This window comes from Micrasema longulum, unplaced genomic scaffold, assembly GCF_059751315.1.
Source record: "Micrasema longulum isolate JH-2025_06_02 unplaced genomic scaffold, ASM5975131v1 h1tg000333l, whole genome shotgun sequence".
Classification (NCBI taxonomy): domain Eukaryota; kingdom Metazoa; phylum Arthropoda; class Insecta; order Trichoptera; family Brachycentridae; genus Micrasema; species Micrasema longulum.
Window position 1 is genome coordinate 467793 of NW_028277537.1, and position 17764 is coordinate 485556.

The 17764-nt window shown below is 30.9% G+C and overlaps 1 protein-coding gene across 5 annotated transcripts; it reads right to left on the reverse strand.

Moving 5' to 3' along the window:
- Positions 1-1856: 1856 nt before the first annotated feature.
- Positions 1857-16955, reverse strand: LOC148282401 (adenylate kinase isoenzyme 1-like). 5 transcript variants are annotated; one of them, XM_088225156.1, is made up of 4 exons: positions 11431-11690; positions 8969-9095; positions 5612-6127; positions 1858-2046 (listed from the first exon to the last, which is right to left on the reverse strand). In XM_088225156.1, the coding sequence occupies exons 2-4, from the start codon at positions 9038-9040 to the stop codon at positions 1972-1974; spliced, it is 663 nt and encodes a 220-aa protein (XP_088081282.1). In that variant the 5' UTR covers positions 9041-9095; positions 11431-11690; the 3' UTR covers positions 1858-1971. The 5 variants fall into 5 exon arrangements, with proteins under 5 accessions (XP_088081285.1, XP_088081281.1, XP_088081282.1 ...); XM_088225157.1 differs by lacking the exon at positions 11431-11690 and adding an exon at positions 9327-9462; XM_088225159.1 differs by lacking the exons at positions 8969-9095; positions 11431-11690 and adding an exon at positions 16473-16955 and having other exon boundaries at positions 1857-2046.
- Between the last annotated feature and the right edge of the window lie 809 nt (positions 16956-17764).

The window sequence follows — 17764 nt, forward strand, 5'->3', positions numbered from 1 at the left end:
ACAATTTTTAATCCAGCGTCTTTATTGCTATTATAATTATGATCAGATGGTTTGTGAATTCAGAAAAAATATTATTATTTAGACACCTTGTGTTCTTTTACTCTAATATTAAAGTTTCTTTTAGTTTTTCCAATGTATATTGAATCGCAATCATTACAATTTAATTTGCATATCCCAGATTTATTATATTTAGGGACTTTGTCTTTGTGATTTTTTAACAGCGTTCCGATATTATTAGTTGTGTAGAATGCAGGTTTGATGTTTGATGGTAGGGAATTAGATAATTCTTTAGAAAAATTGCCATTTATAAAAAAAACTGCCTCCATTAGAGAAAGAATTCATTAGTTAAATAAACATTGAAAACAAAGATTGTGTAGCTTTAAAACCGGTCGGTAAAAAAAATAAAAAATAAGTACTTAAAAACTAATTTATATTATTTATTTTATTAAAATGAACTAACTCAAATATTCGAAAAACCATCTCGGAGTTTCTCACTCAAATCCTCCCCTAAGGAAAATCCAGTCCTGAAGCTGTTTTATTTTTTATCTTTTTCTCTTTTCTCATTAAAAAAATACATCATTAAAAAAATCTTGACAAAATAAGTGTAAAATTACAAAATGGTTGGTACATACATAATTAATAATAACGTTTCTACCTCTCTAATATAGTTAAAACTCGTGTTTAGAGAGGGGGTTAGTTTTACATTTATTTTTATACATATATATGTTATATAGTATCTATACACATACATTTTATATTTTATTTCCATTTTATTTCTACTATCTAAAACAGATTCCTTTAAATAAGAAATTATATTCTAAAAGATATACAATATTCTACTGCGTGGAGTTCAGGCTAGGGCATTATGTATTTATTTTTATTTATTCTTGTATTTTCTTCAAGATCGGAATATGTATAAATGATTCTATATTAAAATGTAATTGCCTGGCTTGAAACGGGGCTTGTGCCATTGTTAGCGGGGCAATGTTACCAACAAAAAATATAAAATAATAAAATTTATAAATAAATAAATATCTGAATTTATTTAAAATGAAACACTTTGTAATTTTTACCACATAAGAGTTTAATACATTAAAACACAACTAGTTTCAGGTATTCTGAATTACCTATCATCAGGTGTAATGTGAAGTTGTGTTATGATGTACTAAACTCTTGTGTGGTAAAAATGACAAAGTGCATCATTTTAAATAAATTCAAAATGTTTTTCCACGAAGTAAATGCTAAAACAATAAATAATATAAAACAAATATCTTTGTGATATTATTTTACAATGTATATCCAAATGCTTGTAGACAGGCTGGAAAGTTATTAAGATCTAAATTTATTGCAACAGAGAGGGAAAACAATATCGAAAGGGAAATATTAGAGTCTAGGCTTATGAACTGTCATTGGCTGGTTTATGTGGACCATTCCCCAGCTGTCCAAGTCTTTTTAGTAATCCATTCATGGACTCGAGCTTTCGATAAATGATATTATAATGAGATTCAATAAATGATATTATGTTGTGTTGTGCCGGAGATCTATACAGTGCCATTATGTTTGTGTCTCCTATTTTAATTTGTAGGCAGTTTGCCCCACTTATGTATGAAAATAATAACAATCAATAATATCAGCATTAATACGAATTTAGTATAAAATCCAGTGTTTGTGAAGATGCCTACTTAGACTTAATCACTCGTTGGTCAATAATAAAATACGTATTTAATAGTAAACCAAGAAGTTCTGATTAGTTTTATCACGATCATTCTACAAAAAAACATAAATGTTTTTCGTTTTTAATTAATAAATGCAAATATTGTCAAAAAGGCGTATAGTAAAAATCGATGGAAGTATTTTTTAATAACTTTATTTAAATAAATAAGATAACGCTAAAAATATATTAACAATAATAGTGAGGTAATTTATAATAGTGAAGAACGCTGGTGTGTTGCAAAATGTTTGGAAACAAAACTATTTGCATAAAATGGCGTCAATCTCCTTTTCCACCTGGGAGAATATTTCGTCCACTGCTGATTCGGCGTCGATCTGAAACAAATTTAGATTTGCATATCTAATTTAGTTCTGCTAGTCATTCTAACGCCAAATATACGTCGGAATATTAATTTATTCTAAAACAAAAGAAAAACGTATTTCTTTTTTTTATTTATTTATATAAATATACATACGACAAAAAAATAATAAAGTATCCTAACTCTATGGGGCAAGTGTTGAGTTGGGATCCAACATAATAAATAGTGAAAGCATGCATTTTATTAAAGAAAACCAAAATAATTAAAATGATTCTATTATTGTAAATTTTAAAAAACATCTGGACAACACGCTTAATAGTACAGTAGGACTCAGACTATCCGAATCGCTTTCTGAAAAAAAAAGGCGGAAACGTACTGCGATTCACAAAATAATGATTTAATCTGTATGTAATAGACCCCTTTTTTCGGAAAAAAAAACAACTTCCGAATTTTCGACTATCCGAATGGAGTTCTGTTCCAGTTGATTCTGATAATTGGAGTTCTACTGTGTATAAATATATACAATGTCTCGCATTAGTCTCCTGCTATGGTCTCTTCCATTAGACAAAATCCAAACTTGTACATTTTTCCTAAGAACGGTCTTTATTCTGGAGAACTTAACTTCTTTCGGTGTAACTTTGGTATGATCTGCAATCGACAGTCGTGAATCTGAGCCGCGGTTATGAACGGCTATCTATATCGGTATGCACTGAGACGGTATAAATTAATATCGATATTTATGTACGAAAGCGTGTATATTTATATGAAAATTTAAAGTATCTTCGTCGATAACTAGTAATTGAATATGTTTAGAAAGTAAAATTGAAAACATATGCTATTTTTAATACAAAAAAAAAAAATTTACTTTGTAGATACATTTGAAGGTTAGCAGACTTATATATTAAAAAAAAAATTTTAATCGTAGAAGCGACTATCGACAAACCCACATTCACCATCATCATCATGATCAAACCCTAATTAGCACCTAATGGTACATATGGCACTGCATCGGAAAATTATATGCAGTGCATCTCGATCCATGTATTACAGGAAGGTAAGGTGATCAGTCTTACGTTTAAGGTGCCGATCCAGGGACAGTGAAGTATTGCAGTGTGAAATCATCTTATAAACAATTTCTCCTAGGAATCGAACCCAGGACCTCGAGCGCGGTAAGCGAACACGCCAGACTTTTCTCCACCCGATTTCCCTTTTCAAGATTGTTGCCTGAGAGTGGCCGTCGAGCCGAAAACAGTCATGCAGGATTCCAATACTGTTTCACACACAGAACTGCAGTGGAGATATGTCCGCCTCATAGAATAGTGAATAGCGTTCGCCTACTATGCTTCACGTCCTAGGTTTCATTCCTTGGATGTGAGATATTGATTTTTAAAAGTGTTGTACATTACAATATTTTTCATTATTCCCGAACTAATCACCTTACCTTCTACGTAACAAGAATGATCGAGATACGCTGCAATTCGAGAACAAAATGCAGTGCCCTATGCACCACCGGGTGCAGGCAGGGAATAATGATGATATTTGTCTTTACCACCCCGCATTTGGAGACATTATTCATATGGAATTAGAGGAAAATTCCATTATTTCGGTAGGTAGTCTCAATATATTTGCATTTTTACCGACAATTCATTGTGCCTAACGATAAGAGAGTCCGTTTATTGATTCCAGATTAAGTTGTCATTTACATTATTATTTGTGACCAGCAACCGTTGAAATATCGAGATAATTTTATGAAATAATCAGTATACACTCTTTTCTCTATCGTTCTTGTTCAAATTATAATAGTTTTTTTTCATCAATTGATAAATTGAACATGCCCCTTAATTTATGTAAAAATAAATTAATACTCATTCTATCTAGCTGCGATACACTTCCACTTACTTTTTAATAATGCACACGCTTACACACCTGAGCACTTACTCTCACACAAATACACACACCCACACCCTTTTACATATATATACGCACGCACACATTTACAAATGTACCATCATTTAATATGTATGATTTTTATTTAGAAACTTTGCTGGTCTGTCTTTAGTAAACCTTATCTTTATGATGTAATGAAATCATTGTTGACTGTATGCATCTGTAAAAAAATAATCAATAAAATATGTATGTATTGATAGTTACGTAAAATAAAAATTTCATCCATTTTCAGGGTAATGTAGAAAAAAAAAGATTTTAATGTTGAAAATGGCCCTTAAAATAAAATATTAAGGTAAATCATAAAAACCCAAATAAATCTTTAAAAAGCAAAAAAATGTACCGTGTAGCAGTTGGTAGCAGACACATTCCGTGTGATTTTTGTAGCGTGTAGTGCCGAGAACCATGTTGAGTTTAATTTCAGCCCTTCGTCTTTGTTTATGGTATTTAACACGGAATGTGCCTGCTGCCGACTGCGACACGGTACAAATAACTACTGCACACTCATATTTTTTTCCCTGTAAAACACACTGTTTACCCTAAAGATGGTTCCTGCAGTGGTAGCCGAAACGTCGGAACGAATCCAACTTACACGGGATCACCCAAAAAATATACATATTGATAACAGTCACCGTAAAAACCAACACACCTTTACATAAAAATGTCTTCGTAAAAAAATATTACCCAAACATAAAATAAACATGTATTTTTTTCTAAAATTGTTACTTAATCAAATATATTATTAAAGAAACATTGAACATACAAACATTAAGTAATATGTAATCTTAGCTTTATCAGAATTTTATAGTAAACGCATATATTTTCATTAAATAATACTTGGAATAGTTGTAAGTTTTTACCTTATTACAAAATTCCATGAAGAATCATTAATACAAATATTAATAACCTTTCTTTGCATTTTTGGTTTTTTAAATTATATTTTTGTTACTTAATGTTTTTGTGTTGATTTTTATAACATTTTTTAACAAAAACGTGTGCTTTTTAATTATGGATATCAACAATCAAATAAGAAATCAATCTAGTTATAAGAATAATTAAATAAATAGACAGAATGGATCGCATAATACTAATGTATTAATAGTAAAGCACATATCCCAGGACCCCTTATAAATTCATATAAATATATTTACAATAACATATTAATAAAATATTGGTACACCAATCGCTGCGCATGTTGATCCTTTTTGATTACATGAAGATGAGATGATCAGTCTTACGCTTTAGGTGTGAAAACCCCCTTTTAAATAAATATTTCAAATCAACCATGTCAGGAATCGAACCCGAGACCTCTTGCATGGTAGGCAAATGCGCCGACCATTACTCCGTGAGGCCGACGGACGAATTATTTATAATTATTTAAACTTTTTAAGCTTTTTTAGTAATTATGATTTAGATTAAGGTGCTATTTATGTAATATATTTTACAAAACACCATAATTTTTTATTTGTTTTTGTACTTACTTGTTGAAAGTAAAAGTGTAATAGATCTTAAATAAATTTAATTATTATTCTTGTCACTAAGTGTTTTTTCTAAAAACTCCTTGGGAATATTTTATAGAACTGGGTATAGTATTTTTCTTAAGCAAATAAATAACAATATATTTACATATTACTCACTCTCTTAAGTTTTTCAGGATATAACGCCAACACCTGATCATTGTTCTTCAGGAATGTCTGCAGCCGCAACTTGATGGTCTCCGCATTATCATCAGCTCTCCCCGAGCTCTCCGCCCTTCCGAGGAGTCGAGACGTCAGCGTGCCCTCCGAAGCGTCGAAGTACAGAATTATCGTGCAAGGCATGATTTCCTTCTCGAAGGCCACTCCCTGGTCCTTCTCTCTCGGGTACCCGTCGATCAAGTACCCTTTGGAGTCACCGGCGCGGGCGAGCATGGCTTCCTTCAGCAGCTCCAGGACGATGTCGTTAGGGACCAGCTCCCCCCTCTCCATGATGGCCGTGAGGTTCTGGCCGCGCGAAGAGCCGCTGGCCACCTCCGCCCTCAGCAGGTCCCCGGTGGACAGGTGGGTGAAGCCATATTTGGCGATGATGCGCTCGCACTGGGTGCCCTTACCAGACCCGGGACCGCCCAGGACCCACAGCACAGGCAGGTCTGCCTCTTTCAAATTGAGAGGAGCCTGAGAAGTTTTACAAAATCGGATAAATAAATTAGCTTTATGTAAAAACCTATGAAGTTTCATGAAAAATTAGATTACTTTAATCTTATTTATTTATACATGCATTTCACATCAGACAAAATGTCATAAAAAAGGGACTGATAAATTTTCCTTGTCTAGGAGTAGGCTCAGTTTATGAAGGGTTCGGCAAGCCAGAAATATTAATATGCCCCATGTTGCAATCGGTCTTATTAAGAAACTGATTTGTTGCGGCAATCAAATATGTTCCATCGAATATGTTAATAATCAAATATGTTTCCCATAAAAATCTTCTCATTTATAAAGTATTATTGTAGCATTATTTTTCTCTTTCATTATTACAAAATTAAATACTAGCTACTTTATTTTTATGTGAAATTATTCGCAACTTTACTTTGTTATATTTATATTGAGAACATAAATTTTTCTCATGTTAATTGTTATCTTTTATTTAACATCTTAGATAAGCTATGTTTCTTTTTTACATTTTTGTTGTTTTTTTTACATTTTATTTTTACCTAATTATTTAGCTTTAATTATTCTTTTGTATTTAATATCATGTAATTACATAATGAATTGTTGACTGCTGCGGTTATTTTTGTAAAACTTTTTATTGTAAAAAAATCTGTGAACAGTTCATAAATAAATAAATAAAAATAATATTATTGAAAGAGAAAAACAATCATTACACAACTTTTTTTTGTATACTCGGATACAGTTTACGTAAGTAAAAAAAATGATTTGAAAATTTATTAAATGGAATCTCGTGGTATTTAGATTACTCTCTTTAACAAATTTTCTGATTCCTTATTTTCAATGTCTGTCAACCAAATCTTAATGATTTTTTTCAATACTGTTGGTTTTTCAAATTTCCAAACACACGGAATTGGTAATCGATTGATCGATTTATTTCCGTTGAATCTCGAGACAATAGATTTTTTTAAAAGCAATAACTCTGTCAACTTTTTTTGGTTTAGTTATCCTTTTGATGATCGATTGCCTAATAATAAAAAAAAGGTTTTTTCTTGATTGTCGAAGGCAATTTCAAAAAAATAAAGAAATAACGACTGCATGCGTCAGCGATATGTGGTAATATCTTAAAACCTATACTATAAACAAAAATATAGTTACAATATTTTGAGTTTGTCAAAATGTTTGTAGATAAAATTAAACCAGGTCATTAACCCTGTGAACGTCTAGACTTCCATTTTCCCTCCTCTAAAATGTTCTCCAGCCTTGTTGTAATTTGTTAAAAATATCATTCATGACTGTGATATGGTCCAAATCACTAGATAATCACATCAATTTATTAATATTATATCAAGCTAAATTGTGTATGCTCGACTGCTGTCTGTAGTAAAAAGTGCAATTGACCCAAGGTTAGTATAATATATGGCGGCCTCCGTGGTGTAGTGGTCAAGACGCTTGACTCACGCACGGAAGGTTCCGGGTTCGATTCCCGGTGAGAACACAAAAATTAAAATGTGAATTTTCTCAAGCTTGGGTGCTCTGTGATGTAATTCACCACTGTAATTAGGCCTCCTGGCCTGTTGTGGTGCAAAAAAATAATAATAAAAAAATAATAGTAATAATAATAATATCATAAAAAAAACACCTGAACCCGTATTCAAGTGGGAAGTTAAAATTTATCTTCAATTTTATCTACAAAGTAAAATCAAGTTTTCTGTATCAAAAATATATGTTCACATTTTTTTATCTAAACATGTTCAATTACAGGTTACCAACGAAGATACTTTGAATTTTCATACAAATATAAATATTTTCGTACATGTATTTTAGAGCATTGCCTTTGCTTCAAATGTATCAATATCATTTCTATTTGCAAAAAAAATCAATGTTTTTAAATCGCTAAATTTCAAAGTTGGTCAAGTACGTATGAATTTTTAAAATATATTAATTTTGTTCAACATATTCCATCTGCTTTATTTAATTATAATCAATTGCTGTCTATAGAATCTTTTAAAACTTTCCGATAGAAGAATTCTAACAGACCTAATATTATTTTAGAGATTGATCAATTCATTCATTGACTGGCCAGATTTGCTGGAGTTAGTGTGTTTCCGTGTTCCTGATCAACATACCCGCCACAGATCTCCTTTTTGTTCTGCAAGTTCTAGGACCGACTACCACATGCACTCGCCTATCCCTAGGCTCCACAGATATGGTAATCAGTATGAGGACAAGGCTGATATATTTGGTTCTGGACTTGATCGTTATAAAAGAAGTCTGACATATTTTTTTCTCTCGTAATATAATTTTTAAACTTTTCCCTATGTTGAAAATGTTTTACTTTTTTCATTTTTCATATTTATGTACATATTTCGTTAATATTTTTGGTTATTTATGCGTGTTTACTTGTTACTATTGATATAGTTATGCAATTTTATCATTTTTATTATGAGTTTATATATGTATACCCATGTGCTTTTGTTTTTTTTTCCTTTATGTTTATGTTCAATGTACATGTTAAAGGGAATTTATGCCGTTTATGTATAAATAAATAAAAGTCCTTCGCCCTTCTTCTTCAATATAGAAACTCCAGAAACTAAAAGTCACATTTACTCAATTTTTGCAAAAGTGGACATGACTATTTTCAAAGATTACCTCCTGAAATATCGATGTTAGTTTTTACCGTCTCGATATGTATCGATGAAATAATCGCGGCGCTGGAAGGTCGTAACAATCCACGAAGTTTTATTTCTACTGTATATTTTTTTCATGACATACCTTGGATTCAATAGCAAATAAAAAATTAAGTACATTTCATTCGATCTCGTTGTTTACGGAAACAAAAAAATATACTTTTTTGAGTTTGGCGTTTCCTTTGTCCTTCGAACAACAACACGGGGGTCTTTCTTTGCCTGGAGATGTCATGGTGGGGAGGGAAAATAGGGGTAGATAATATTTACTTCTCTAGGTACTTCAGGTTCTAGAAAGGATTTTGGGATGCTCGTATTAGTTATCTGACAGGGAAATAATTAGATTACAAAAACAGATTTGAATTAATCAATTAAAACAGTTGGTAAAAATATTGGTTTACCTTAACCTTAACACAAATGTTTATACATCATGATTCATGATTCATACAATTAATTGTATTGCTTTCGCGCTTATAGATGTGAGCAGGTAATGTTTATTTTGATAATAAAAAAGTTCAAACCAGTGCTGTGTCAGCTGATGTCCTGCAAGACATCGGACCCTCCCAGATGCAAATTATTCAACGCAAGTAATAAGTAACGACTCAATTTTTTCGTTCATTTTTCACTCGTTTTTGGGGGTTGTGACCCTTCTCCCCCCATTGAATGCTACACTGGTTGGTAAAATTCTAGAAGGAATGTTTTTAAAGTGACCGAAGCAACATTGCTATTTAATTTTGTAGAAGATTTTCGGCGCTAGAATTTTTGGTGGCAAATTGCAAATGCAATTATCCGAGTTTTTAATCGTCGGTCTCGTGGTGTAGTGGTCAGCGCGTTTGCCTACCATGCGTGAAGTCTCGTCTCGATTCCCTACATGGTTACCCGAAATATTTATTTAAAAAGGTGTTTTCGCATTAGAATATTTCATAGTCCCTGGACTGTAAGACTGATCATCTTACCTTCATATAACAAAAGTGATCAAGATAGACTGCGATTGGTGTACCAGTACAATGCCCTATGCACCATTAGGTGCGGGAAGGGAATAATTATGATAATCGGATAGAAAGGGACATTTTGAAATGGAAGAATAGTATTTACAGATTGTAATTCGAAACTAACTTAGAGTTCTTAAAATATAGCTTGATTAAAATGACAGCTGCCAAACTAATGGGACTAGTGATGGCAAAGTACTGATCACTGACTATGTACCGATCAAATCGATTATATCAGTTTTTTCATGCCACATGAAACTGTGTTTCCGAAAATTGATATAAAAACGCAAAAACAAGCATATTGTAGTGTGTTAAGACAATTATTCACCAAAAAATAAGACATATATACTTTTTTTCGTTAATAACATCAAATGAATTGTTTTTTTTATTCGATCGATTTACATTGATCAATTTGTCCCATCTCTAATATTTTTTCAAAATTATGTAATCTTGTAAGAAAGTCGTTGATAATTAGGTTTTTTTTTTAGTTTTAAAGCTGATTTTATATAATTATGTTGATTTATATGTCAAGCATTGTATTGAAAAAATAAATTAATGCCAGATACGAATGATTTTTCTTGTCTGAATATAAATCACTCCTTAGACGTCACTACAAAGTTATGTCGTCACTTTTGCTGACAACTGTCATTCTAATCGAGCTTTATTTTAATGACTATAGTAGTTCAACAAAGTAATATTTTTTTGAAGAAAACGGTTATTTTATTATTCTTTTAACACTAATAATAGTAGCTAAATTAAAAATATTCAGATATTTAGTATTTAAATCAGCGAATGAAAGAAGCAACTTATTAGCTTTAATGATCCCATTATTCGTAGTATGGCCTATTAGGACATCCTTAGTTACTGTGTGCCGGTGAAGAGCGGAAGCCAATGGCCGTTTCAATCAACTTTACTAACTCGGAAACAAAATACATATTATCACAAACCTAATTCGATTTAATGTGAATTTATGTTTTTTGGCATACGCAAGGAATGTAAATTATTATTTTGAATTACGTGAGTAAAAAAATTATTGCCTACCATGCACACATTTTTGTATCACTTGTATAATTTGAAAAATGTCTTGTAAACGCAGTTATTTTGTGATTAATAAGAAAGTGACGTATTCTTGAAAGAAATACATAACACACGGAAAAAATATTTGAACTTAATTATTTGAATATTTGAACACTTCTCTGCTTTAATATTCATAATTTGTCATAGTTAATAAGTACTGAATGACAATTCTACACAGTGCTTTCATTTGATTAATTTTAGCCAATGTTACAATTTTCTATCCTCACATTATATAGCATAGGCACAGCAACGCAAATAAAGATATTCAATTAAGCAAGGTGTTTTCTCGGTAAATGCATTAAATATTTGAATATAGTGTTATGCAACTTAAAATTTCCATACGAATAGTTTATTATGACTGTTTTACATTTTTTCCCAAAATAAATCTTTTCATATGAAAATTTTATTCAAGGCCGCGGAAAAGACACTATAAATATCGATCACAAATTATTTTCCTTAAAATGAAGAGATATTTTTTATTGGAAAGGATCATGTTTTTAGTTATCATCACAAATCAACAGATTTTTTACAAATAATCAACACTATAATTTATACGCACCATGAATTTTGAATTACTACGCAAGCTCTAGAGACAACACACTCGCGCTCAACAATATGAGACTGACTGATCCGCGATTCAGCCGTTACGATCTACCTACTAGTAGGTCTAGATATTTATTCAAACATTTCGTGATAAAAGTGACTAATGATAAACTTCAGCCATGAAACACAATTTACAAAAATTTTCTCTTAGGAGTACTAAAATATATTATTTTTATGCCCCGAAATAATTTGACATTTTAAAGCGACATAGCTACTGTCTTTTGTCTTTCTCACACTTTGTATTTTGTATAATTCTATGGAATTTCGAACTAGTTTGAAATTCTTCGCGTTCTGATTGCGTAAAAAATGGCGGGAAATCAAATTAACTTGCGGTTTTTTCGAAGACTTAGTACACGAATTTTCGTTCAAAAATAATATTTATGTAGCCGAAGTCAAACGCGTCATATCTTCATTTTATGAACAAAAGCGTGTCTTATACAAAATGTTTGGCAGGTATTTATTGATCTAAAACTTCATTTTTTCCTTAGTTTTTCCTTTATTTAACATTAAGCATTTCAGATTTTGGGTAAATATGATATATCGAGGCTTTACTGACATAATGCATTAAGTCATTAATACAAGTTCCGAGATAATCCCATTTAAAGCTTTTTTTTCTTTCAACGCATTATTTCTCTCACAATTTTCTTTTATTTTTTTAGGCTTTAAGAGAGTAATATTTATTCTAGGTAGATATACCTAGAATAAAATTTTACGATAGTAAAATTGTAAATCAACATCTTGCACCTATATTTAATAATATTTGAAATATATAAAGACTGTTGACTTTAATGCATTCTGTCGGTGTAGCTTCAATATGTATGTCTGTTTGAAAAAAATATGGTCAAAGGCTTGTTGGTATATAAAACAAATAGTCAAATGTTTCCCTTTGCACGGGAAATCTCGGTTTTGCTAACATTTTTCATGGAAAAAGTTTTCTTTTTCATTTTTATTTTGTTATTTACAATTAAACTCAAAACGTCTTGCATGGTAAGCAAGCACGCTAACTACTAGGCCAATATAATTCAATACTATTTTCACAATGCAGAATTTATTTATGTTACAATAATGAAAACGAAACACGAATGCATGTTAGTAGGTACAAAAGAGGATAATTCGTATTCCCGATCGCAAGCATCTTAGTGTGTTTGAATTTGCGTGTGGTAAGGACCCAGATTTAAAATACGAGCGACTAGAAACACATGATTCCACTGAGTAAAAATGTTATCTCTATTTTTTCTGTTTCAGATTATCTTATTGATAACAGAAATACACGATGATTTGGCGACTCGGCGGCTAACTCGACTTGTTCACTAGCTGCATTCGGATATAAATAAACCAATGGACGGCCGCGAAACGCATTGTTCTAACCTTGTCCCAGACACCAAAATAAATTAATCACGTGAGAACTTGCATTATACAACTTTACTAAGCCACTTTATAGTCCAAAATTTCATATTAATGAGCTAAATTCAGTCTTCGATAACATATGGTATAACAGGGTGAGGAGTCTTGGACGCGCATAGTCGCTCAATAGAAATTGCACATAAAAATATAATTAAAATAATCTACAAAAAACATAGACTATTTCCTAGTAATAAATTAAACGTAGGGGGTTGACTCCTTAGTTTTATAAAATTATACTTATTTCAGTGCATAAAATATGTTTACTTGAATAGGGAATTGTTAAGTAATAATTTAAGTCGTATTAGTAATAGATCCGATAGTGTACTGTCAGTTCCAGGATGCAGAACTAAATTCGCACAGAGACACTCCTTACATGTTGGTCCAAGATCCTTTAATTTTCTAACCAAGGAACTACAAAACATCAAATCACTGGTACACTTTAAAGTAGGTTTGAGGTCTTGGATCAGCATGGAAGGAACAGATTGACACATTTTTTTAAAAATTTATTAAAAGTAAAAATAAATGCATTCTGCAAATAAATCATGTTTTCGCTATATCAGCGTATGTTAATTTAGTTTTTCTTTTCTTTTTTTTCATGATCATGTCATACCATATATATATGCTATTAACTTTTTAATAATTAAAAAAGGAATGGCCCACGCTCAGACGCTGAAGTCTTTGTGAGCATTTTTTCCAATTCATGTTATAGCTTAATTTTAAGATGTATTTTTCTAAAGTGTATTTTTGAAACTATATTTCTTTGTAAATAATATGTGTAAAAAAATTTAATTAAAATCAACAAATTTGTACCGCGTTTTCATGACCGATTATTGTAAAACATTGTCAAAAGTGTGGTTTTTACTCCAATTTTATTATTTTACGTTTTAATTAAAACGTTCCTTTGTTACACATCTAGATAATTTATTTAATAAGTGTTATCTTCTTATGTAGAATAACCTAATTTGCTTCTCACTGAAAACACCAATAATATAATTTCAGAAAACATTGAGTTTTAGAGTCTGGGGACGATTTATAAAAAAATTAACTATAATGAATTAACCGTTAAAAACATTGATACCAACCAAATATTTATTTGCTGACCACGGGACTGTGAACTGTCGATAATCAAGAGCCAAGAAAATGAAAATAAAACAAGAGATCACGGAGACATTTTGTTTTTCGCTTCCGCGTTTCTGAAAATACTGTTTTTTCCCGCGCAAATCCGACATCTGCAGACTCCGGACCGCACTAAACTAAACAAAAACATGGGCACCGCGCGCATTTGGCTCGGGATCTAGAAACTTTGGAGAATCCAATTCACGTACCAAACATAAATTTTCAATAATTCAATCTTCGCAAAGCGTAATAATTTATTCTTTTTGCGTCTTCAAACCCGAAAAGCACTAAAAATATTTTCCTCGGGTTACTACAGTTTCAGAAGAGTGTAGGCGAACTAAGAAAATGGTGGAGTCGAGATGATACCAAAATACCTGACACTAAATCTTAATTTCGCGATGTCTTTGCCAAACAGTATATTTTAAACAAAATTCGTGCCAATATATCGCTACATACTAATTTTCGGCTTTGATTTACTGTGTGAAGACTTACGACGTTGTGGCTTTCGGTGTGGGCTAAATATTGTTGGCAACTGTGTTGTCTGCAAGAGTTGCAGGCAATGATCTTGTTCGACCTTATCAATGGCGCCAATAATAGATTCTATTTATCTTATTAACAAGCGTGAAATATTTATTAAAATTCCATCCATACATCATCCATGTTTATTAATTGGATTGTCCTCAAAATTAGCACACGTAATGAACCAAATAGGATTTTTATCCAAATTGCCTCATTACGTATTCACATAGTCAATTTAGCTAATATAGTGCAGGCAATTGGTAAAATAAACCAAAGTAGGGAACAAAATGCCGAACACTCTTCTAGCGTAACGGAAGGCCGGTTGACAACTGTCAACAGGCCGGCTTCTCATGAAGAGTTTTAAGTGATTTCCTCTCCACATGAGCAAATTCTGAAAAAGTACCTGATTGGCCCACATTAGAATATCCTTCCTGATTCCAACAGTTTAGCTAAAATAATGTAATAAAATAGCAGAAAAAACCTCTTTCTGAAATATAAACCTTATATATTATAAGCAAGGTAAAAAATAATACAACTCCCATATAAAAATATGAAAAAAAGTAAATTTAGCTGAAATAGTACGCTGAAAGATTTGATGTCAGATTTGCAGTATCACTGATGGATAACTGATTGATTACCTACAAATGTTTTGTTGATTATCAACAATAAGGTACCTACTTAAACCATAAAATAATAATTTTTAAAATTAATACACGTCAAGTATTGAGTAATTTTGAAAATTAAGAAAAACGTAAAGCAATAAAATTAAATTCCGATATAATAATTACCAATAAAAAAATATTAAATTGTATCTCAACTCAACACAGGGCTTTTGGCCTCATAGAGTTAGGGATACTTTTTTTGTAATACGTATCTTTATATGAGTAAATAGATAAATCATAAATAAATGTCTACTATGACATTTATTATTAAAAAATGATTTCATTAAAAAAAAAATCAGAAATTAAGAACATAAATGTTCATGTTAGTAAATATAAGTATTTAACCACTTACGGTAACTAATACAGTAGAACTCCAACTATCCGAATTAGTTGGGACCGGACCCTATTTGAGAAAGAAAAAATTCGGATAATTATATTTTTTCCGAAAAAGGGTCTATTTTAATTTATGTGTGTATGTTGAAAATGTAAAATGAGCTTATAACTAATTAAATGAAAAGGCAACACTTTTACATGCTACGCAAATACAATTTATTGGTACAGTATGTACGTACCGAATTGTAAATGAAAGTCAATGTTTCTAATCATCTCGGTGAAAGTAAGCTGTTTGACTTTCATCATCCGTTTTCGGACAGCCAAGTCGTTATTTTGCAAATGGCAGTACATTTCTGCCTTATTTTTTTTTCTTCTGAAATTCGATAATTGGAGTTCTAATGTATTTACTAAAATTAATTAAAATGTTTGGCACAAAGTTATTTATTTTATTTATTTGACACTTTATATACATATAAGGGCGGGCATATTGCCTTAAGGCAATTTCTTCCTACCTACCCAAACCGTTCAGTTTGAGAAAATTATAAATACATGGACATATTGAATCTTACAATTTTATAAAAAAAATTAAAAACAAAGATAAACAAAATAAAAAAATAACACTATACTATGAAGAGAGGAGAGGGGATGGGAAGGAAAGAAGAAGGATAAAGGAACAATTTAAATATTTAGATAGTGGCATTTAAATCTTGAATTAAATGGAAATAAAGTAGGGGCGTCTCTAACATTAGTTAATGCTTCGAACATAAGTAATAATTAAAAACATTTTTACCAAATAACATATGTATTAAAAAAGATACTTGTATTTTTTATTTTCTTTCATAAGATGGATAATCTTCGCTAAATTACACAGTTAATTATTAATTTCAATAGTCATATTATGAAACGTATGCAATATAAAGCGTTTCAATAGGATTCTGATTATATTATTACGAATAAAACTTACCATTTTGTAAAAGACGCGATTTCCCTTTGAACAATTTTTAATATTATCACATCGACTTTAATAATTTAGTCAAATAACCTAACTATAAGAGTATTATTGTAAAAAAAAAATACTCATACACAATATATTTGCTTTAAATGTTACTTGTTTCGTTTTATTTTATAAGAAAAAATACATTTTTATTCTTACACGACTCTACAATAGCAAAAATGCGAAGAAATGACAGTATTTTTCAATTTCACTAAAAAATATTTTTGCAAGGAGTCAGTATTGATACTAGGAAATCCACATTCGAAGAGGTTTTTAGAAAAGCTGTGGCACTTAGTAAAATGAAAACAATGCTCTTACGCTTGTAAAATTTTACTGCCGGGGTATTATGATGTTTTCAGCGAAGTGCCACATCACTAGCGTAGATTTGCCTTCCCGGAAGAAGGCTCGAGCGGCCTTTGACTGTTCCAGTAACCTATATTTCTTACGAAACTCTAGCGCCGTGACGCCGAAGCTGCGCCGTCATGGCACTGCTGTGAGCGGGAAAAATAGAAAATAAACCTGCGCGCGAAAACCGCCGCGCCATTTTAAAATTGATAATTCATTCAAATTATTCGAAGTTCATAACACTATTTTAAAAGCTATACCCTACTATTTTTAAATTGAACAAGTAAGTGGAACTCTAAACTATTTAGCACCTAGCATGTTAATTAATTACCAAAATAAATTAAATGTATAATAAATTAAGTGTTAATAAATGTGCATTATTTCATGGAAGAAAAAAATAAAATTTTCTAACCTTTTTGAAAATAAATAAGAAAAACTGATGTATATAAATAAAGATAATTTTTTTTTACCTACATGAATATAAGTTTTTTTTTTACCTGTGAATATGAAAATTTGTTTTTTTGTTTGAAAAAAATATGTAGGTGTAATATTTACAACATAATATATTCATTATATATTTTTCTTGTATACAAATTATTTAAGTAATATAAATATCAATAAAAATCTCCACCTGTTTACTTCTTCTCTACAGTATGTTTAAAATATTATGAATAATCATCTTACATTACCAAATTTGGTGCAATTGTACGCTCGTTATGTTCCATCTCTTTATGTATTTGTGTTCAATATTTTTTAAACCACTAATTTAATAAAAACATTTTCACAATATTAAAAAGACTTACCTTTGTAATTTCAGGTTACACTTAGTCCATAAATGTTTTTAAGCTACGTTTATATATGAAAATTCGACCGCCATCGCTTTAGAGCTTTTATTTTTAATTTATTTTAAAAACACG